Here is a 22,525-nt window from a genome sequence, read left to right as displayed (position 1 = left end):
AGTTAGTTCGATTTCCTGGAGCGGTGTTTTACTGAGAGAATCGAGCTAATGATCTATTGCAGCAAGGGGCAGTTCAGCACGAGGCCGAGAATACATAGCAGAGAGGCAGAGATAGTGCCAGAGAGTTAGCACAGAGCCTGGAGAGGTTGATGCAGAGGCAACTAGGACTTACGCAGAGGCTAAGGAGGCCAGCATGGGTGACTCAAAGGGCCAAAGAGCTAACGTAGAGAGCCAAGGGGCTGACACAGAGGCGTCGGTAGCTACGCAGAGGCTAGCAGCATTGGCGCAAGGCCAAGAGGCAGTGATGGGTGATTTTCGTGGGGTAGACTGAGTGTTGGTGAGCTGAGAGGGTGACGCAATCCCTCGCAAAGTGATGCAGAGCATTAGAGAAGCTTGGAGCAGCTTTCATTGTCCAGCTAAGTAGTTGTCGTAGTTGTTGTGGGATCTATCATCTGGTGACTGATCAGCCAGAATATCTATCTCCGAGGAGAGGTACTACTGTCGAGGGCATTCTCTATTGGGTGGGCCATTTCTGGCACCCTAGTTGTATTCAGAATCTGCATAATAATAAAACCCTCATATTTGTTGCACCGGTTTTCCCGCATTTGGTTTTTACGGGAACGATTGTCAAAAATAACGGTGTCCCTTGTGTGTTTGTCTCAGTTATTTCAGTTGTTGATCTGTATATGAGTTAAGGCTGCAATTGTGTTTATTTCAGTATTTATATTTATAAATAACTTGTTAATGGAATAAACAGAAAGGAGAAATTAAACTAGATAATGCAGTAGGGATTTCTAACATGTCGGATTAGAAATTTTCAAAAATATTAGGGTATTTGTTGTAGCATAATTATTTAGTACACTAGAGGCCATCTAGGACCTGTTTGTTGATGTATTTTTGGTTCACAGATGGATTTCACTCGGTGCTATTTTGGTTATGCACATCCTTACATGCTATATAAATGAGAAAAAAAAAAAATGTGTATAAATGGTTTGGTTTCATATGGATGCACACGAATATATATGTTTTTCTTTAAAATTCAAATATTTTATGTGTTTCTAGTTGACCAGTTTTTTGGTGTGCTTTTTTAACTGGCTTCAGTCCAATTCTTACTGGTTCCCAGTTCGGGGGGTCTACCGGTTTGGTCAACAATTCCGTTCCGATAACATTGAGTGGAACCACATACTCAACTTATAATTATAGTGGATCCATTACTTGATTTTTAGAATTAACTTGAAAAAAATGCTTAACTAATTTGCAAAGGACTAGGTGTTGGTGGATATTGGACTACAATTTATAAAAGGTGGGGTGTGCAGAATAGAGGGTAAAGGATGTTTGTGAAATTCAATCAATTGTTTTTGCTCCAATACATAATTTGCTACCACAGCAGTGGCAAACATGTAAATCAGTTGTGTGTCCAACATTAATTGTGACAGATAGTTTATCTGCACCCTTGATACCAGCTATAACAGTAGCAGAGAAAATGAGAGAGTAAATAAGTACACCACTGTATAAAAGGAATACTTTTGAAACATAAAAATTTATGAGCATCAGAAGAATTCACCTGAAGGCATTTGGATGCCATTTCAACTATTAGCACAGAATCATCCAACAGGTATTGCCCCAGAATCTTAATTATTGCAGTTACAAGTTCTTCACAAACCCCCACGTCGGGATTGATGCTCACAACAATGTCACCATCTCTGCCTTCTGACCAGGAAGAACTCTTATCACAATCATCTGGTAAACGAAATGTAACAGCATATGGATCCCCAATGCCAACCTGCATAGATAAAAATAAATGTCAGTATAAAATGTAAAGGGCTAGGGGTTGTTGGATCCACTGCAGGGACAGAAGGTTGCCAAATAGCAGTCAAATTCAATCGCAGCTGACACTCCAAAAGTGTGTTAATGCAACACAGCAGCAGATAGAAAGCAGAATTTAAAACGTCTGCACACACTCAAAACAAGAACCTACAAAGCCTAAATTAGCAATTGCAGTTTTTCTTGAAAATATAGATCAACATTACTTTTGCAATAAAATCTCCAACCAGGTCTCTAATAGCATGGGCATCATCATTGCAGCATAGTTCAACAAGTCTCCAGACAGCAGAAACAATGCCAGGATTGCAAAGCCATCCTCTACACTCAGAAGACTGCATATCCATGTCATTTCTTAAGCAAAGAGTTTCTCTTGATTGCAATTTTTTATGAAGATTCTGCAGACTGAGAAAACAATAAACACAAGCTCCCAAGTGAGTAACTAAGTTAATAAAGAACCTTAAAACTTAAAAGTGATTATTATGTTTTCATAAAAAGTCATGTCTGGAAAAAGAAATCTAACAGGACATACCTCCTGAGACGTAACTGTTGTGGCAATGTCGATGTCCTTTTGACAAACTAGAAACAAAGAGAATTATGGAATATCAATGACATAGGACACAAAAACCTTATAAAGGAAAAAAATCATTCATTGCAATAGAACATCTGTAAATAATCGAGGAGAAGACCTTGATAAACTCATCTGCCGGAGTCTGACCCAAACAGAGATCTCGATGGAATTTCCGTATATGTTCAAAGCAATCCAAATCAGGGAAAGGATCCAATTCCTGAATCAAGGCACAATATGTCAAGAGAAACAAAATAAAGGTTATAGATAGTAAGGCAAAGACATTGTATAAGAACAACAAATAAGCCCCTAGTAAATGAGAACCAAACAAAGACATGCACATACCTTAATGTAATTATACAATGAGCAATCAGCATCCATAGTTAATCGATGCAGTAATAATAACACTTGAGAAGATGGCTCTACAGTCCTTTCACCAGCTATTACATGATCAGAGCTAAGGTAACATGCAACCAATTTTGATACTACTGACTGCAGCCAGAAACAGCTCAGTGAGCTAAGCATGAAAAAAAAACGATGCAGTCTACCACTGATCCATCAACAGCTCAATCTCATCAAAGAGCAACATTGACGTTTTAACTTTTAACTAGAAACTGCACAAATATCGAAAAAGAAAAGCATTCTCATACCTGAAGTTGACTGCCTACTACATGAGAGATCTCTTCAGAAGGCAGTAGCTTAAATATGTCAAGCAGGGATGACATGAGATGACAACATTGATCTTGCAAATCATGGTAACCTAATGAAAGAAGAATAAGGTGGAATAGATAGCTGCAAAGTCATTCAAAGGAGATCAATTAACCCAAAGCCATTATACTAAAAGCGGCAAAAAATGGGAGGGGATCTCACCTTTGCCATATAAAATAGAAATTCAAGTGCTTTGAAAGAAATAGTCTCAAATTCTGTTGTAAAATGTAACCACGATGTGCAGAAATGAAGTCAGGGTAACAATGTTCAACCTTTTGCCTTGACTTACTAATATATCATCCTTATACATGATGGCATCCTTATCCATGACCAAGCACAAATATAAAGCACAGGCTTTCATAAATTTGCCAATTTATAAAATTCATTAGATTGTGTTGTTGCTATTACCAATACTGTAGTTTCTTAGAAAATTGAGTTAAAACACTCTGCAGCCACATAAATGCATCTTAGACATTTTAAAAGCTTCTGAATGCAAACAGATTATAGCACATGCTTACCGACAAGTACTGGGAATAGCAGCTCTGTGCTTGATAATATCAATAACAACAGCCAGCCTAGTCATGGGATGGCATCGATGTCGAGCATGAACAGCAGAATCGATCTGATAATGTATCTGTAATAGAAACTGCAAATAGATCCAAAAAGAGACCCAAAATTTTGAGTTTGAGATATAATTCCAAATATGTATGACCAGTAGCAATGGAAGAAAAAACAAAAGCTGTTTGATTAGATTAGAGATCAATCTAAACTCCTAAGAAATAAAACTGAATAATGTAAAGGGAACATGTACTTTAAGCCTCATAAATATTCCCAAACAATAGAAACATAACTACCATAAACACTCTATCAGGTCGGAAAACACGGATCTTATCCACAACACCTCCATCAGAAGGAAGTTGGTCCCTGCTAGTAAGTGCAAATCATTGGAGACGGATCAGTCAACTGCTGTAATACTAAACGTACAGTACATATCAAACATAAACCAATAAAAAGTTGAATTAAACAACCAGTACAAGGGAGAGAAGTACATTTCCAAAAACCCATCCACAACGGTTTGTATTGCCAAAATAACTGTTTCCTTGGAACAGTGAGGAAACTGGGGTTCCAAATCGCAGCTGCAGAGTGAAATCAATGAACTCACTATTGATATCTGCAAAACCAAATATCATATTAGGTTGCAAAATTTGCATGTATTGTAGGTCATGTTAATAGATAGTTGCAATAGCCCACATCATAGACTGCATAATTTATTTAACTCGTCATCTAAAATTAGGTCTGTCTTTTAGACAGAAAGACACATTAACAAATGAAAGATTTATCCACTCCATCCAACTCTCTATGCCTCGAGGACATACATTTTGATTCCAAAATAAACAACCTAAAGTGCACTCAAAATTGAAAGAACACAATCAGATATCCTATTAAAAGATAAGATAAAAGAATAAATGTCTGACAAATCACCACAAAAGTAGGTAAATTGGACTAAAGAATACAACCAGTATGAATAAAAAATGGAAGTGCCAATGCAACTCCTAGAAAATACTGAAAATGATACAAATAAAAAAATCTACATAACATCAGATCACATGCATAAAACCATGACAAATGTTCAGCAATAAGAAACACTAAACCAGTTTGTCCAAGGACTCGAAAGATGGACAACCCAACTCCAAAACATGTCAAGATAGAGTTAGAGGGAGATCAAGCAATGAGGCCAATAATGTCAAGCTCTCTTGATACTAATGGCCAAAAGCGAGGATGGCAAAATGGGCACTATCTAACTTACGGATTTCTTTGGAACCCTCGAGAAGCTCAACTACATGATCTGGGGGGGAGTGGAGGGGATGTAATAACGAGGGATGCTCCTAGCATCAAAGGCAAAAGAAGGAAAGATTGAATGGATCTTTGGTTCTTCCGCTATATCTGGGAGGTAGTCTGAAAGGTGAGAGGTGCTCTACGTTGGATCTTTCTAGAGTTGATCTCTCCAACACTCTGAGAACATGTGGCCAGCTGCCAGATGTACAGACCAGCACCTCCAAGTTGGTCTCAATAATATCAAATGGTCTCTCAATGGGGGATGCTAAGGAGAAACTCGAGATCTCACCATCCTGCTTCTTCCTTTTGTTTGTTGTTTTGAGCAGATGGATCAACAGAGAAGCATGAAGTAATCAGCCTGGTCATCCTAGAGTGGGGCATGGCATGTAGTACCTGATATCTACGGCGAAAAATCCCCTTGATGAAGAGTCATAAGGATCTCTAACCTTGGTACCAGAATAAAGTAGAGAAGGAACCTCTTGACTCATTATAAAGGCAATAATAGCATCCCCAACTTTCATTGTATAGGGCACACCAAAAAAAGAGCTACATTTTCGATATCCAGCTCTTGAAGGTGGCACACCTAGCAGATCCTATCAAATCATGGCATTGGTCATCTGTCTCAATCCAAAGTCGATGGGAGCCAGCCCAAAGTTGTCCCAAAGAGAGATCTTGAACAAGTGCATCCAATGTCTGTGTATACAACGGGGGCAAACCATGATGCAAAAGACATTTCTCGGACAGTCCCTGGGACTGCCTTGAGGATAGACTCTGACTGCCTTTTAGGCATAGTTTTGACTCTTGAGGCAAATTCAGGATAGACCTTGACTGCCTCCTTCCCACCAATTCTTTTGGCAAAGATTTCAGAAAGTGGGCTTAATTTCGTCCACCGAAACAAGTGTTCTAGAAGGCTACGATACTTCCACTATTGTAACTTTTCCATTGAAATTTCCTTATTCAATGGAAATCCTTCAAGGAACATTCCTTTTGAAACATCTATGTAATAGCTCTTCTTTGGTTACAAGGGAGCCTTAATTTTCACTATAGTTTGTAATCATTGGCTCAATCTCCATTATAATTTTCGAGTAAAATTTGAATCAGTTATAACTACTTGGGAAGAACATCATTTCCCTTAGAGGGATTTGTTTGTAAGTTCTTTCCTAAAACACTCTCCATCCCTCACTTCAAGTAGAGGAACCTAACTTAATAAAAGAACGATTTTATTTTGGGAGCTGGGGGATATTTCCCCTTGGCATCCCTCTTCCCCACTTGGGGAAAGCGTCTTTTATGGTTTCTTGAGTGGTTCCATTTTGTCTTGGAGCATCTAATCCCTTTTAAAGTTGTTTTTCATGCTTGTAATTTCTTTACTTGACATGCAACATATCTAATCATGCAATCTCACTTCTAGCCTCTTTAATATTGCCCATTTTTATTTCACATTCAATCTAAGTTAATGTGTTGAATAATTTTCATTTGGTAGCTTAGTTAGCTAATTCCATCCTGTTTTCATCTCTTATGCAATTTTCTATCTCTTACAATTGGTGCAATTGCTTGTACTAGCAACACATGTGCATGTCTTCTAATTTCATTTGATTTAGCTCATATTTTACTGGGTTGTTTTGACCTTTCTCTTTTAAGCATTTTCAATGCGCAACATTTCATTAACTTGACAACTTTTGCACTAACAATTTACCTCCAACTTAGGTTGGTTGAAGTAGACATTAGGGACCCTCCATCCCCTATTGCCTCCTTACTCTGAGGTCTGGACCCGAGTGAGGGTAAGGTATGGGAAAGGGAGTTGTTTTAAAACTTGTTTTAGATCCTAGGACTAACCTAACTTAAAATTTACCAAGATAATTTTAATACACTACAACGCAGGGACAATATTTGAATTTATGTTTCATATGCTTTTATTTGGCAGTGTTCATTTATTTCAAATATCACTTCATTGAGCATTTATTTTGTTATCAAGCATTTTTCAAGTTGTTGTCCCTGTTAAGTTATCATTTGTTATTTTACTTTGAAAGCACTTGTCTCTTGTGGCATCTTTACTTCAAGTTTTTTATCTCCAAGTTTTTCCTTTTCTGAATCATCATCTTTACTTGGAATATCATGGAACTAGTCTTAGATTATCTTGTGTTGATTTCTGGTAGCATCGAATTGTTGGAGAATCTAGGGCAGTTAGCATTAATAAGATTCTTCTAGGCATGATAACTATTTGAGAGGCATTTTTTATTTTCTTATTAGCACAATCTTCTCTTTGATGTTGTTAGAGTGTGTGTTTCTTATTTCATCAAATAGATACCAAAACCAAAGAAACAAGAACACAAGATGTTGGCATTCTTCTAGGGCCAAAACCTCTCCCTCTTGGAGAGGAAAACCCATACATAATTCTCCTTATAGAGATTCCAATTGACGAATACCAAGACCATGACCCTTGACCTACTAGGCCACTCCAAAACCAAGGCACCAATCCTCTCCTTACTGCTAAGATCATCATCAACATTGTTGCTTAACCAGTTTGGCCATCACTTCTGCACCACTTGCTGCACCATGACTATTCCTTCATTGAGGTCTTCATCACGACCTTGATTTCATGCACTGAAATCTTCATTATGACCTAGTCTTCATTATGATTATGATCGAGACGATGACTGTCATTATGCTGAGGTCTTGACTGCGTTTAGTATGCTAAGAGTATATTACTTGTGAGATCCCAATTGTACCGAGACAGTGAGGGTATTCTCTCCATTTGATATGTCGAGCCAGTGATTAGCAATGTGGTCTTCATTATCTTATTTATATGGAAATAGTGACTATACTCTTACACCAAGATTATCATCATAGTTAGGTTGAGATTGTAATCTGTTCACTGAAGTTTTCCACGAGACTGTCCTCTTGTAATGCGGATTATATCCTTGTACCCATCCAAAAGAAACCGAGTTACTTATCTGAAGTGTCTGTCCTCTTGTGGTTGACCGAGATTCCTACACCATCCGAAGTTTTAGAGGTATCTGAATATATCCTTTCTATGGTGACCCCAGCGGGGTATATATAGTGTTCTCTGTGTAGGTAAGACGACTTGTATTCATGACTAGACATGTCACTTTCACTGAGTCAACATGATTGTTCTTCAATATACATTTTCAGGGCGACTTAATTGTTTTCTTCATTGTTTTGCAGGCAGACTTCTCTGTGCTTGTCTTGGAGGATTGTGCTTGTCTTGGAGGGTTGTTCTTGACTAGTATACATTTTACATATATGCTCAAGAAGAGCTTTTTACACATAACTTTGACTCTTTGACTTTCCTAGACCTATGGAATGAGCAAGAAACTCATTCGAATAATTTACAAAATAATATTTCTTTTTCTTGACAAGTACAAAGACCAAAATTACATTTACAAATATCGAACCTAGTTACACCTTTCTTTAACACGGATGTGCTCTAAGGCTCAAAATTTGCAGGGAGGCTTGGACACATGTATTCCACAACACCCAGAAATCGTTTTGGGAAATTCCACCTGGAGACAGTTTTATTAGAATAATTAATTATTTTTAATAGGTGCCTAAGTCTAAACTTAGGAAATTAAAATAATTAAAAGGTATTAATCAAACTGTGGGTGAAACTTCTAGAAGAAGACGAGGATCAAGCAAAAATGATCTAAGCCATTGATTAGAATCTAATTTGGGTTGTTTGTTCTCAACTGGAGGATTATAAGAGGAGGCTTGATGGGCATTTGGAAATTACATCAATGAGAGATCAAGAGATCATATTTCTCAAAGAGGGCAACGCAGCAGTTGCTAGAGAATCGAATGAGGAGATTTCTTGCAGTGAGGGGAAGGGATAGTTCTAGTAGGAGAAATTCTTGATCCGGAAATACATCGCAGAGGAGGCAGAGAGAGATTCGGAAGAGGTGGCAGAGGCTGCACTGGGCAGCGTAGGCTGATGCAGAAGTAGCGCAAAGCCTGACAAGAAATCTGTATTTTGTTGGAGAGGTAGAGTTCTAAAGCCGGAAGTCGAGGTGTGAGACCGGGAGGGTAGAAGTCAAAGTTCCAAAAGCAAAACAATCAGCAGAAGGAGTGACGCAGTCCTCAGAAGCTGTGACGCAGGGCCCACACAGTGACTGCATAGAGGCAGCAAGGGACTAGCCATTCTATGACTGGATCAGTCAAGATCACCAGTGATAGTGTGAGTTATATCTCACTCATCTCTCTATCAGGTATATTCTCTGTATTGGATAGCCAACAAGGCATCCAAAGATTGTATTCAGAAAACTACTGCTTAATAATACAAACCCTCAACTGCTGCACCAGTTTTCCCGCATAGGGTTTTTCCAGGGACATTCGTCCAAAAATAATGGTGTAATGTGTTGTGTATTTCTTTCTTGCTCAATTTCTTGTTTCCAAATATAATTTTAATTGGTGAAGACTGCAGTGTATTAGTTTCGGTATTTGTTGTAGTAGGCAGTAAATAATTTGTTCAATGATTACCAAATAGAAGGAACTTAATCAGTTGCTACAGTAGTGATTTGGGGTTTCTCGAATTTTCACATCTTGCAATATTCATTCTTATTGATGTATGTGCTCATGAATGTACTTTGATGTTGTATAGTGAAATGTGTCTTGGTAATCCTTACTAACTCCTAGAACTGAACTTCGATAGTTGACCCTTAGATATCTTTTAGGGTCCAACCCCTTAGCTTCCTAGGAGTAAGCCTAGACGAAGAAGTAATCCTTACTAACTCCTAGAACTGAACTTCGATAGTTGACCCTTAGATATCTTTTAGGGTCCAACCCCTTAGCTTCCTAGGAGTAAGCCTAGACGAAGAAGTTAAGAATTGAGTGACAACCTCAACTCTAGACTTGCCTCCAAGGCCACACTAAGTGGAGTTAAAAGTTTTCTCCACGATAATCCCATATGTGGATTAAGGCGGCAACAGTGCCTAAAGTATACAAACTTCGCTTTAGACAGAGGCTTGGTGGGAATGTTCACAATTTGTTTGTCTATTGATATGTACATGGAGATTCATTGCTCCCTTCTGCACCATGTCCAATTGTACCACGCATGTACCTCCACACGTGTTTTTCCACATACCTCAGCTCAACCATAAACCGGTCAACTCCCTTAATTGGATTCATCATGACAACTTCTTTTTGGTCACCCTAAATGGGTGCTCCCTCTGAAATCAAAGCAAATCTTCTTGTGGCAATCCTGACTGCTCTGTTTTTCATGGAAGCAAATACTCTTTCCACTATTGCTCCCTCTATTACTGAAGCATACCCTGTTGTCTAGCACGGTCCCCTCACAGAAAACATACTACTCCTAGAGACCTCCCATCTCTCTAAGCATCCAGTCTAACAATCTCAACCCATGACGTCCTCTCGAAAGGTTGCTCCTTCCACTCTACTTGACTGTCTGCTCCCTTTGAACTGGAATATCTTCCGGTCCTTTGGCACAATCCTAGAGGGCCTATCAATTTTTACAATCCTCCTTTTCAAACACCAATCACTCTTGTTGAGTCTATGCTCGAGCCCTTAGGCATACACGAACCTAACCATCTGGCGACTGGAGCAAAAGTCTCTTCGTAGCCTACTACCTCTTTCTAGGAGAACCCTCTTGCCACAAACTTTGCTTTGTACTTCTCGATGTTGCCATCTACTACATGAGTCATCGCCTTGGCAACCTCCACAATGGACATGTTCTTCCTTTCCACAAACCCCATTCAGGAGACCATGGACAAGGAAAAACCATAACCAAACCAAACAATCATTTTCTAATATCCAAAGCATACGAAATAGAAGGAGAATAGGTTGACCAAACAATCAAAAGGAGAAAAAAATATGATTGGAAATACTTATCTTTGGATCAAGGAAGAAATTGTTGAGGATTTGGGGAACTATCCACTTCCTCTTGATCCATGCGTCATTGCAGAAATCATTGAGGTCTCTGGCACTATATTCTCCTCCATCATCTGACCTCAAAACCTGGATCTTCTTCTCTGTCAAGTTCTCCACCTGAGCCTTGAACTCCTGCAACCTATTGAAGACCTCATCCTTGGCCTCCATGGGGAGAAATCATTATTGAATGTCAAAACAAGTATTTTTTCCTAAGTCCATCTACAATCTCATCAAGTTTAATTTCCTTTGTCTTATTTTGAGGTTGATGTTCATCATCATTATCAACATCAGTTGTTGATGCATGTTGTTTTTCCTTTCTTTTCTTCTGAGGACACAGGGAGGCACAGTGTCCAAAATCCTGACAATTGAAGCACCTGATCTTTGACATATCCTTCTTCTTCTATCCTGAACTGGAGTGGATCTTCTACCTGTATTCTTATCAAACTTTCCAAAATTTCTTCTTCCTTTTCCTTTCTTTGCATGAGCTGCAAGTGCTTGAGTTTCTTCATCCTAAAGTCTCTACAAGCTATCCTTGGGCAACAATCTGGCCTCCCCTTGAACACAATCGCTCCATAGCTTATCAAACTTGGGCAACTTTTCTACTGCACAAATTCCCTAAACAAATGGATCCCATGAAGAAGGAAATCCATTGAGGGTCATTGTAACAAGCTTTGCATCATCAACGGTATCTCCAATAACTCCAAGTTCATCACTCACTGAGAGAATCTCATAAGAGACAACAAAAAAACTACAAGCATTACCTGATTTACAGCCAGTTCTTTCCATTGTGTTGACTCCAAAAATACCTTTTTTCATTAAAAGTTCATTATTTTATGTCCTTTTCTGAAAACTGATTCATTGAATCAAATTTGATCCAAGTCCAATTCACAATTCCAATTGATCGATGGCCAGGACAAAATCCAACACCAAGTTCTAAAACTATGTTTCGAGGTACATTAGGGCAACCCTGCAGAATTATAACATTAATTGTACCTTCTAGTTCCCATGACCTTCCTTTTGGTCATTTGTTGAGCATTAATAAACTATCTATCTTATCTTATATTCTCCTTAATGTTATCCATCTCATTTCGGTGATCTTTAACACAATCCCGTATTCTTGGTTCTGTATGTATTAACTTTATATTCCCACTGGACATTAACGGTTAACAGTGGACGTTATTAAATATTTCATTTCAATTCCTTTTGTTTTCCAAAAGTAAGCTTTTCTTATTTCTTGGATTCCAAATATATTTTAGAAAATGCATAATTACTAGTTCATAAATACATATGGCTCTTATCTGATCCATGGGCTATAAGAACCAAGGGATTTAAAACATGTCAATAACCAAAATTCATATTTCTACAATAACCATGTTTCCATTATGAAATTATAAAAGAAATGAAGTGGCTTAATACACACCATCTGCTTCTTTATGAGAGCATCTCTCTCATCCGTTGACATTTTTGTAATATGTAGCAGAGAGCCCTGAAGGACAGCTGCAGCTTTTTCCTGATCAGACTTCTTGCTACCACAATGTAAAGATATGCATGCAGCAAAAATTGATGCAAAATGCTGCTTAACCAGTGTTGAAACAGGCTCAGAAGCAACCTGAAAAATAATAATCAATTACTTAAAGCACTTGATCTGAATGCAATCTGATCACAAAAGAATGCCTACCAACTAAGAGAATCAACTGCACAGGAATTGGTATCCATTGTAAAAGAACCGTCCATCTACCAAAATCACATTAATGTCAGGTCACAACTGGAATTGTGAATGTACATCCTTAATGAACAATCTCTGTATGTAACAGGGAACAAATACATTGATCATAGCCTTTAATTTCAATGACAATTTTGAAGTTCATAGATCAGAAAACCTTGTCTTCAATGTCATGAGCATTCTGCCAAGGAAGAAAAAAACACAACCCAAGAGAAAACAGATGCATCTTATTTCAATACTTCAAATCTTAGTCGAGTCTACTTCATCCCTTCTAACCTGGAAATAAGGTGTTGCCAATATAATTTTATAGGTCAACCCATTTTCTCCATTGGGATTCATTATCTCTTCATTCACTATGTTATCTAGCCCCAAAATAAGTCAAACACAAATTGGTTGTTATGTATAAAAAAATAATAATACATCGCTACGTAATAATACATAAATGTAATAATTATCTAAAGGGGCACGATCAAAGATCATAACCCTTTGTTGAAAGGCACCCAAGTCTATTTTTAAGCCTGCTCCTTCAGTGTAAACATCAACATCATTCAACAATTCAAAATTCATCGTAAATATATCTTTATTTATTACATATATACATGTTTGTAATATCTGGTATCAGAGCCTGTGGTTTCAAAACCCATGGTATTGAAAAGATGGGATTAAAAAAAAATAACAAGAAAGAAAGAAAAAAGAGTAAATTTGATTTTACCATTGGTGGTTTGCACGCCCATGATTTTAGTAAGCTATTGGCCCATGGTATATAATGGTATATTCTATCATATAGGAAAAACAATGAACTTACAGAGATAACATTTCTTTTTACAGTGGTAATTTTTTCAAAATAAAAAATAAAAAAGTTAATTTAGTATAATAAAAGTAATTAAAAGTTAGTATAGTAAGTAGTATAGTGTAACGTTCCTTCTAAGGCCTTTTCTCCCTCATCGTTTCCCTGGTCGGCTCCTTCCAGTCTTTCATTTTCCATTGCTAGCCCTAGTGTTGGGGTTCCGTAGCCCTAGTCTATCATTCTAGCCCTCCTTCAGCCATTATTTAGTCATTGATTTAGTTTTTCATCTCTAACATTTGGTTTTGCAGAATTTTTAGAGCTAACTTGGTGGTTGCAGGTTCTCAAGTCTAGTGGAAGCATCTCTACCCATCTGCAAGGCCATAAGGCTCTTGGTTTGCTCTCCAACCCTTTAATTTCATCGTTGTCCTCATTTCAATTTCTAAAACGTTTTATAACAGCAGTATATTTAAGGCCTAAATACATTTTTCATTAGCCTAAATTCATTAATAATTCACCTAAGGCATTGAAAATTAACCTAAAGTCGATTTGATTGCATATAAGTGAATTTCTTGTGAACTTTTAATTTCAGATCTGATATGTTTGCTACATCCACATAAAAACACATATAGCAGTGATAAATTATTTAACAGTGGCATAATAGCTCATCGACAGTCATATTTCATCATTATATTGTCACTTGCACTCATTCGGCTTACATTTCTTGGCATATTTGATTATTTTTTAAGGCTCTAATAATAATTTGAGGTCTGAAATTTACTATAAATAGGTTTGATATAAGATTTATAGTGGTGGAAAAAGTGATTAAAAGTCATATAATTTCACTTAGCTCTTGTTTCTTGCATCTTGTGGATCTTGGATAATTGTTTAATTGTGTAATTGGGTGATTTTCTTATTGTTCCAATCATATGTCTCTTGGCTGATCCATATTCCATTTCTGCATCATTGACATCTATTTGCACTCTTGCATTAACACACATAAGTACTCTGATTGAATTGACAAGTGTTTAATGAGATTGCCTAATTGCTCCAAGTAATATTGTGGATTAATACCCCTGTTGTTATCATTGGTTATTGGATAAGTGGATACATTGCTCTTCATTGATATTGTGGATTTACAAATCTTGTTAATCAAATGCACTATTGGAGCACCTTAATCAAACATCTAAGTATTGACCTTGTCAATTTGATCCCATTTAAGCAATTTTCTAATGGTATTACCGGCAACATTTCCTGGCACCGTTTAATTTGAGCACTTTCTCTTGTGGTGAGGATTGTCATTGATTTACTTTTTAAGTACTTCATTGTTCCAAATTGAGAGTCATTGTAACTTATCTAAGTACTTAAGAAGCTTTAAAGAGTCTTCACTCATAAATTGCACTTGCATCTTAGGCCTAGTTTTGTACTAATTAATTAACCTCCAAGCATAAGCTTGGTTGATAGAAAGATAGGCCCACCTTTCTCACCCAGCTTGTGAAGTCTAGAGCCTCTTTAGTGGTTAACATAGAAACCTTGCAGTCACCAGAGCCACAGTCTCTGCAGCGCCGAGGCATCAGGTGGTTAAAAATCACGGGGAGGGATCATTAATCAAGCCATAGCTTGCTTTTCCTTGCTTTCTCTCTCACAACCTACTCTAGAGACTAGCCTCAAAACAGTTGAGAGGAAGGATTCATCTAGGTAGGCATATAATTTAAAATAAATCAAGATTATGCATCTCACTTAAATTTTAGGAGTTGCATCTCATTTAGGATAGTGAAGCATCCTAAGGCAGCTACTGTTCATCCGGTTACTTGGTACATAATTTGTGTAAAGCAAGCATTTGACACCATTAAGGCATTGGTCTTTCAAGATAAATCTAATTCAATCCTTAAACTTGCTAAATTCACCAAGATGTTAGGCCATTCAGTTATGTCTCCCAGACTTGTTGGTTGCAGTGAGTCTCTCATCTTCACATTTCACAGGGATTACCCCCCATAGCCTGTTGTAGGGAGACAGCTAGAACGGAGAGGGTCGGGATCAAAGTGACAGCCCCCATCCTAAGCATTGTCACACCTTGCCTATACAATTTGGGTGGCAATAGTGCCTATAAGTCATGAATGTATAGTTTGTTCATTTTTTTCATTAGTTCATCAAATATTCATCAAGAAGGTTGGTTGCCCTCTCACACTAGCTGCAATAAAACACAAATTAGCACATGCATTCACATAAACCAACCGTGAGCCATCAAACCATGAATTAGATCTACATCAAGAGCACATCATATAATAATAAATATACCATGCATGTAACCAACATTTAACCAGAATGAAGCTACGACAAACCAATCATATAAACAACAGTGAATCAGCACTTATGATCATTTATCATCAACAAAGAATAACACATATTAACATATGCATAGTAGCAACCAATTCAGGGACTTCCACGTGCCACCAGACCATATATTGGGCTCAACCAAGTTTCTCTTTCAGCCAATCACCCTCGTGCCATATTCCAAGCAAGAATGTGGGATCACATGGGATAAACCAAACAAAACCAACTAGGGAATTTGGAGGTTAAACCACCTCCACCCTCAAGCCACAGTGATTTCACCTAAACCGGTCCAGAAATCACCAAAACCAATACAAGCTTGGATGCCTTAGGATTTCTTCACCATACCTAGAGGAATTTTCCTATCTCCACCCACCTGTCAAGAGCTTCCCAGAGAAAACCATCTCCACCCTCAACCCTTGGGATTTTCCTGAGACCACCTCAACCGGATCCAAATCCACTAGCAATCCAAAGCTCAACCAAAATGAAAACCCACTATACCATGGCTATCTAGGAAATGGCAAAGGCAAGGTTATACATCACTATCAATCCAGGCAAATCCCATGCCAATGACAGCAAACATGACCAATAAACCAATGTATAAACCATGCTTTCACATCCCAGCAAGATAATCAAACATCCAACCTGTTACCTGCAAAATCCTCGTGGTGCTTTCCCTTTCCTTGCTTGATTTCTACCCTTGCTTACTGTTGTCCAATCTTCTCCTTGCACTCCCTTGCTTTCCTTGCTTGCTTGCTTGCTTGCTTGCGTCAGTTTGAGCAGCATTGTGCAATGATCAGCGTTATGACAGGGTACACAGAGCAGCAGTATCTTCTTTATAGCATTCTTATATTGATTCAGAGCACAGGGGGATCCAGTCTCAAAATTGTGAAACGTGGTCTGCCAGCTCTTTAGGGTTGTAGGGTGGTGCAAGGAAAGTGATTGGAGTCACCTTCAAGCTGGTGCCTGAGAACACTTCAGGGCGGCAGAGTGGTGTTAGGGCAAGTCAAAGCCTGCAGCAAGGCATTGGTGCATCCTTTCAGTGGATGTTGATAAAACACAGGGCGTTGGTGCGTCCTTTAGGTTGGTGCCAATAAACCAAGGCGTTGGTATGTCCTTTAGGTTGGTGCCTGTAAACCAGGGGGTTAGAGCCTCCTTTAATTGGAGCTGAAAACTTGATGTAATTATTTTCTTTTAAAAGACGAGAAGACAATTACTAAAGAGCGTTCGTTGGTTTTTAACCCGAAGGGGGTTTTCCACCTAAAAATCTTGTGTCCATTGTTTCTATCTTTTTGCATTATTGTATGTTGTTGTTTACTAGTTTTTCTATTTGATACTGAATAATAATAATACTATTAAAGATTAACTAATGCTCTGAAAAAGATTAATAAAGTGCTAATTACTAAGAAATATTGGTTCACCCCCCTCTCAATATTTTCAAGTTCCAACACATTACTTCAGTTTGTTTTACTAGCAGCGCCTACGCCAAAATAGTAGCATTGTCGCCCTTCTGAGGAGTACCTGCAAGTCACACGGTATATTTCTTGAATCTTCACCCTCTTGCATAGCTGACAAAATACCTTGAAGTTATAACGACTGCCAAAACGAAGCCACGTTAACAGTATGATTAATGCTAAATGGGAGTAGAACGGTTGAGTGAGTTGACTCGACTGTTAACTGAGGATCCACGTGCGTGTTATGAGGTTTGTTGATGAGATTCACCTCCAAAAACCCACTGAATCCGTCGTCGAATAGAATCAAACGCGCACAATTGTTGTGTTAACAAATTGTATTGTATCCTAGCGGATCCATATCCATATCAATTTTAGATTCAGGGATCTGTGGTTCCATCTCTTGCTCCCCATGTATTTGGTAATGTAGAATATTTTATGTAAAATATAAAAAGTGTTGCCTATAGAAGTTGTAGGGGGTATGAGTACTCAAAATTAGACCTCAACAACTCAACTTTATATCTAGACACACTTTGAGGGTGGAAAAATATGTCTTTACCTCTCATTTACCCATTCTTCTAAATTTTGGCAAAAAATGGCAAATAATTAGCCAAAAAATAAAATGAGAGAAAAATAAAAATTCTCTCCAAGTAAAATTAAAAAAAAGAAAGATGGAAATACCCAAATATTGAAGTCAAGTCAAAATTTTGTGAGAATTCCATTTTCCAAAAAAAATGGTCCAACAAAAATTTGATGGTACAGGGGAAAGGCCCATGACCCAGCAAAGATTGATTTTAAACGAATGGTCCATGGAGATTATTTTGAACGAGGGATTTTCAAGGAGAAACTTGAGAAAATATTTTTATGGTCCAGTATCAAGATTTTGGTCCATCCAGCTCAGTATTCAAGACAAATCAAATTTCCTCTTAGAGATTTGCGCAGGAAATCATGGGATACGAATTTTTTGGAAGGACTAGTCGTTTTTCTTGTGGTATCAAGTTAAAGATGAGCAACTCTTGGGACCTAGCCGTTTTCACTTGGAGAGGGATATAGATCTCTCTTTTTTTTATTTAAGGAAGTTCTTCACTGTATCATTATTAGATCAAGCTTGAGACTTTGGAAGCTCTACTATGTACTGGATTTAATGAATAATATAGCAAGTCTTTGGAGGTAAATTTTTGTGGTGTTCTTCTATTGGTTCATTGTGCTTAATTTTCATTGTGCTTAATTTTCTATTGGGTTTATTAATTGTTATTTCCATTTGCTATCATAGATTTATTGGTGTATAGTTATCTTGCACTGGTATTTGGATTTGGAGTACCCTCGACTTTGGACGTTCTAGTGGGTTTTCAGTTGAACCTCTGAAATTTTCTTTCATTGTATTATCCTATCCCATCTGGATCTAACAATATATCTTTGAGATTTTATCGAAATCATCTTGTTGAATCAGATCTCAAGTGTATGGGGACATTTTCGGTTAAACTAGCCAACTCTTGAGCACAGAAGTGGAAGAACCCACTTTATTTTATTTTAAAGACTTATCTAACGAAAATTTGTGCAGGTGTTTCTTGGTCATAGGTAATTAAAATTATTCATTTCAATAACTATTTTTCTTGCTAATGTGCTTTACTGAATAGATTTCCTAATTTAGATCTTACTACTTATAGACTTGTAAATTTTGTAAATAATTGTGTACATATTTTTCTAACCCTCTTGTATATGTATTTCTATTATATATTTTTCTTGATTTTTCTCCTTATTTTCTTGCAAATCTGAAGACAAGAGTAAGGGTTTGGGTTTGGAAATTTCGTGATAATTTTTTGCAAGAAAAAGCTTGGGATCAAAAGAAAAATTAAAATTCTTTTATAGCTATACACTTCCTCATTGATTAAACACTCGCTTTTCTTGAATGGCTAGGGTTTTAGAGGAGATCGATTTGAATAAAAATTTTGGAACTGTCCTCATTCTAGAAGCAAAAAATCGAATTTCTCTGAGGGTCGTTTTCAATCTTCTGAAAAAAAATCAAAATTTTGGAAGTCGTCTACACTTTTTGAAGTTAAATCGAATTATTTTTGGAGACCTCTATACCTCAACCGCAAACTTTAGAGAAATTCATATTCATTTATTGTTGAAGGCTTGGAAATTCAGATCGAAAATTTTTCTGAAAGTCATCTTCATTTTTTGGAGTATTTTCAATTTGTCGTAAGCTTAAAAAGGGGCTTTTTTTTTAGACTTATGCAAAGACTCTTTCCTTGGTTGGACGTCAAAATTTCTTGAGTGAAACTATCTTGGGAATTTAGCTTAAATATTTTTGAGCTTCCATATCTTGGCTGCAAGGGTCCCTCCATCCCTTGCGTATTTTCTTCCTGAGGCTTTTGCATTAACTAGTTGGAGAGTATTTCATTTAGAGGAAAATCTTTCCATTGGGAGAAATTTTATCATTATAAGTTTTGTAAAATTATTATAGAAAATCCTCTCATCTACATCTTAAGATTATTCAAAGCCCTCATCTTTGACTAAGAAGGTTACTTTTGTAATTTTAATAAAATAATTTTTTTTTCTTAAGGGAGCTTGGAGATCTCCCCCATGGTATCCCACCTCCTATTTGGAAGGAGGGCTTTTTTGTTGTGGTGACTAACTTTTAGCTTAGTTTTTATTTTTCTTGCTTAGTCTTTAGATCTAGCTTGATCATTTTGGTTAGATTAGTTCCATGTTTATTTAATTTTCATAGTTCCATTAGCATTGATAGATCTAATCATCTAAAATAATTCCAATTTCTTGCTTTCTTTTGATCTAACTTGATCTTATCTTCATTGAGTAATTTTCACTTGGTAATTGGATCTAATTGGCACTTCTATTAAAAGATTACTCTTATCACAATTAATTTAATTCGCTTTGTTAATTTAAGCTAATCCCATATCCAAAGGTGTTAATTGCTAATTTGATCATATAAGTGAAATTGTCTTTTGCTATTGATAAAATATTTAAAGCATTTCACTTTTGAAGCAGTGTTCCAAAATTGTTAAATTTGCCATGTTTTAGATCTCATTCCTAATTTGCATTTAGATTTAGTTGGCATCTCTAAAATTTACCTCCAAGCATAAGCTTGGTTGGTAGAAATTTTAGGGCAACCTTCCCTAACTTTCATTTTGATAAATTTGAGTTTGGAGAAAAGGTTAAAACATGTGACCTCGCAGTTCTCTCGTGGCTGAGCCCTTGTAGGAATGAAAGCACATGGGTTGTCTTGAAGTCTAGGCGGGTATCGTTAATGATGGACTGAGCGCCTCCGCGTCCAAGCCTTGTTGCAATTCACCTCAGTCTTTACCAAATTTTGAGAAATTGAAGGGAAGACTCACCATAGATTAGGCATATAATTAAAATTTACCAAGATCACTTGCATTAAAACTCACATAACATTATGTTCACTTTGCAAATTGAGTTATAAGCACTTTTATTTGCAAGCATTCCTTTCCTATTGCTCTTGTACTTATCATCTTTATTTCATGTGCATTGTCCTTTAATATCATTTAGTCTTACTGGAGCATTTCTCTTAACTACAAGTATAAGTTCTATCTATCTTGCAAATTTTTCTATCGCTCATATCTCAATTTTGTACATGATCACTTGTACTAATGCTTGTCTTGTAGCATTTCCTATCTTGTAACTTAAAGCATCATTTTCTTATTTTGCAAGTATGTAACTTTATTTGAGCATTGTTTATAGGGCACTGGTCTCTCATCTTTTATTTTATTGGATGCCATATTGATTTAATCGAATCTATCCCATTAATATTCATACTTGCTAATTAATCATTTATTCAAGTTATATTGTATGGTCATTGCCTTGCCCTTTATCTCCTAGAGCTTGTTGTCTTCAACAAGTCTTCCTTTTAGAATCATCTTTAGGGACCATCCCCCTTAGCATAACTAAGAGAGAGCTTGAACGGAGAGAGTTGGGAATAAGTCACAGCCCCTTCTCTGAGCGTTGCGCCTTAAAGACCAAACCTGGTGGGGTTAAAAACCTTTCCCGCATTTATATGACCATCTTAGGCAACAACGGGAGGGCCCACACATGTCTGAGTGTACCAAACCATACTTGTGATTTCTTTGAGTTTTTATTATCTTTCTTATGTTCTTCTTTTATCTTAGTTCATCAAGCAATTGCCAAAATCAAAACACGAAGATAAAGGACACCAAATGTAGGCACTAAGCCAGAGCTAAAACCCCTATATAGGGAAAAACCCAATCAACTCTTCCTTCAGTAATTCAAAATGAGATATACCAAGACCTTAGACCTACAAACCTTCCTCCTCCACCAAGTCAGCCTTCCAATAAGATTCAGCACACTTCAATAGTCTCTTCTTATCCAACAACTTTAACCCAGCAAGAATCCAGAAATTCAACTTCCCAGTTTCAAAACTTTGACCCCAGCTACAAAATTTTGGCACAGCAATAGAACAACAATTTTGACTTCTCCAACAACTTAGCAGCTTCACACGTGTGAGAGAAAGAGAGAGAATTTTGACTTCTTGTGCTTGAGAGAGACCTTCGTCTTCGCTAGCCCTTTCCTCTTCTTCCCTTGAATTTTCAAATTTTGCACCTTTTTTGGCCCTAGAAGTTACAAATCAAACTTGATGAGTGAGAGTGACAAAATGAGGTCAAGTTGTTGCTTTTATATAGGAGTTTATGCCCCTCTGTTTAGGCCAACTTGTCCATTTTGAGGACGACTTGGTGGACGAGGTCTAGAAGACCTAATTTATATTAAAATAAATTTATTTATTGATAAATAAATCCCAAGAAGGGTTATTTACAATATAATATGGTTAAGGACACTTGACATAAACCATAGAAGCCTACAATGGAGGGTTTGACCTGTCAACAATTGACCCAAGCATGAAACCCATGCTTTACTAAGTCAATTTCTTCAATAATAAATTTTATTTTTCTTTCTTTTGACAAATATATTTCATTATGACTCAAATAAAATTATGAATACCGACAGTAGTTACATTCTTCAACAGGTGTCGTTGCTCGAAAAACTGGTCTTGGCATATTTGCCTAGTGTGCAACCCTTGCACACCTCATGTTGCTCAACCTTCATTTCTGATAGCCCCATCACTATCTCCCTAAGCACACTAAGCGTTCCATGATGAAGATGAGCCATCCTCCAATGCTAAAATAACGAATAAGTCACACTACAATTTCTTCACAATTAAACATTGTGGAAAATAAACCGGAAACTGAGAAATAATATGCATGCACAAACTAAAATGACAGTTATTTTTGGACAAATGCCCCCGAAAAAACCCCATGCGGGAAAAGCGGTGCAGTAGCTGAGGATTTTTATTATTATGCTGCAATGAAATTTTGAGTTCACTCTATGGATGCCCAAACTGGCAATTCAAT

General features: G+C 37.2%; 1 protein-coding gene across 6 annotated transcripts in view; it reads right to left on the bottom strand.

Annotated features, from left to right (window-relative positions):
* Window positions 1–22,525, bottom strand: part of ATM (Serine/Threonine-kinase ATM-like protein) — a 533,430-nt gene that overhangs the window by 300,977 nt on the left and 209,928 nt on the right. For 5 of the 6 annotated variants that reach the window (XM_089417581.1, XM_089417585.1, XM_089417582.1 and 2 more), the window contains 10 exons: window positions 12,252–12,440; window positions 4,147–4,268; window positions 3,952–4,024; window positions 3,616–3,743; window positions 3,040–3,181; window positions 2,735–2,881; window positions 2,511–2,609; window positions 2,354–2,400; window positions 2,031–2,226; window positions 1,565–1,783 (listed from right to left, as the gene is read on the bottom strand). In XM_089417581.1, the coding sequence (XP_089273707.1) occupies window positions 1,565–1,783; window positions 2,031–2,226; window positions 2,354–2,400; window positions 2,511–2,609; window positions 2,735–2,881; window positions 3,040–3,181; window positions 3,616–3,743; window positions 3,952–4,024; window positions 4,147–4,268; window positions 12,252–12,440 (1,362 nt within the window). The remainder of the gene's footprint in view (window positions 1–1,564; window positions 1,784–2,030; window positions 2,227–2,353; window positions 2,401–2,510; window positions 2,610–2,734; window positions 2,882–3,039; window positions 3,182–3,615; window positions 3,744–3,951; window positions 4,025–4,146; window positions 4,269–12,251; window positions 12,441–22,525) is intronic. The other variant, XM_089417584.1, reaches the window with a different exon arrangement.

This window comes from Pinus tabuliformis, chromosome 3_2, assembly GCF_031772625.1.
Source record: "Pinus tabuliformis cultivar Carrire ecotype Pingquan chromosome 3_2, CPIR1, whole genome shotgun sequence".
Taxonomy (NCBI): domain Eukaryota; kingdom Viridiplantae; phylum Streptophyta; class Pinopsida; order Pinales; family Pinaceae; genus Pinus; species Pinus tabuliformis.
The sequence above is the reverse complement of the archived record's forward strand: the minus strand, read 5'-3'. Positions and strand labels throughout refer to the sequence as shown.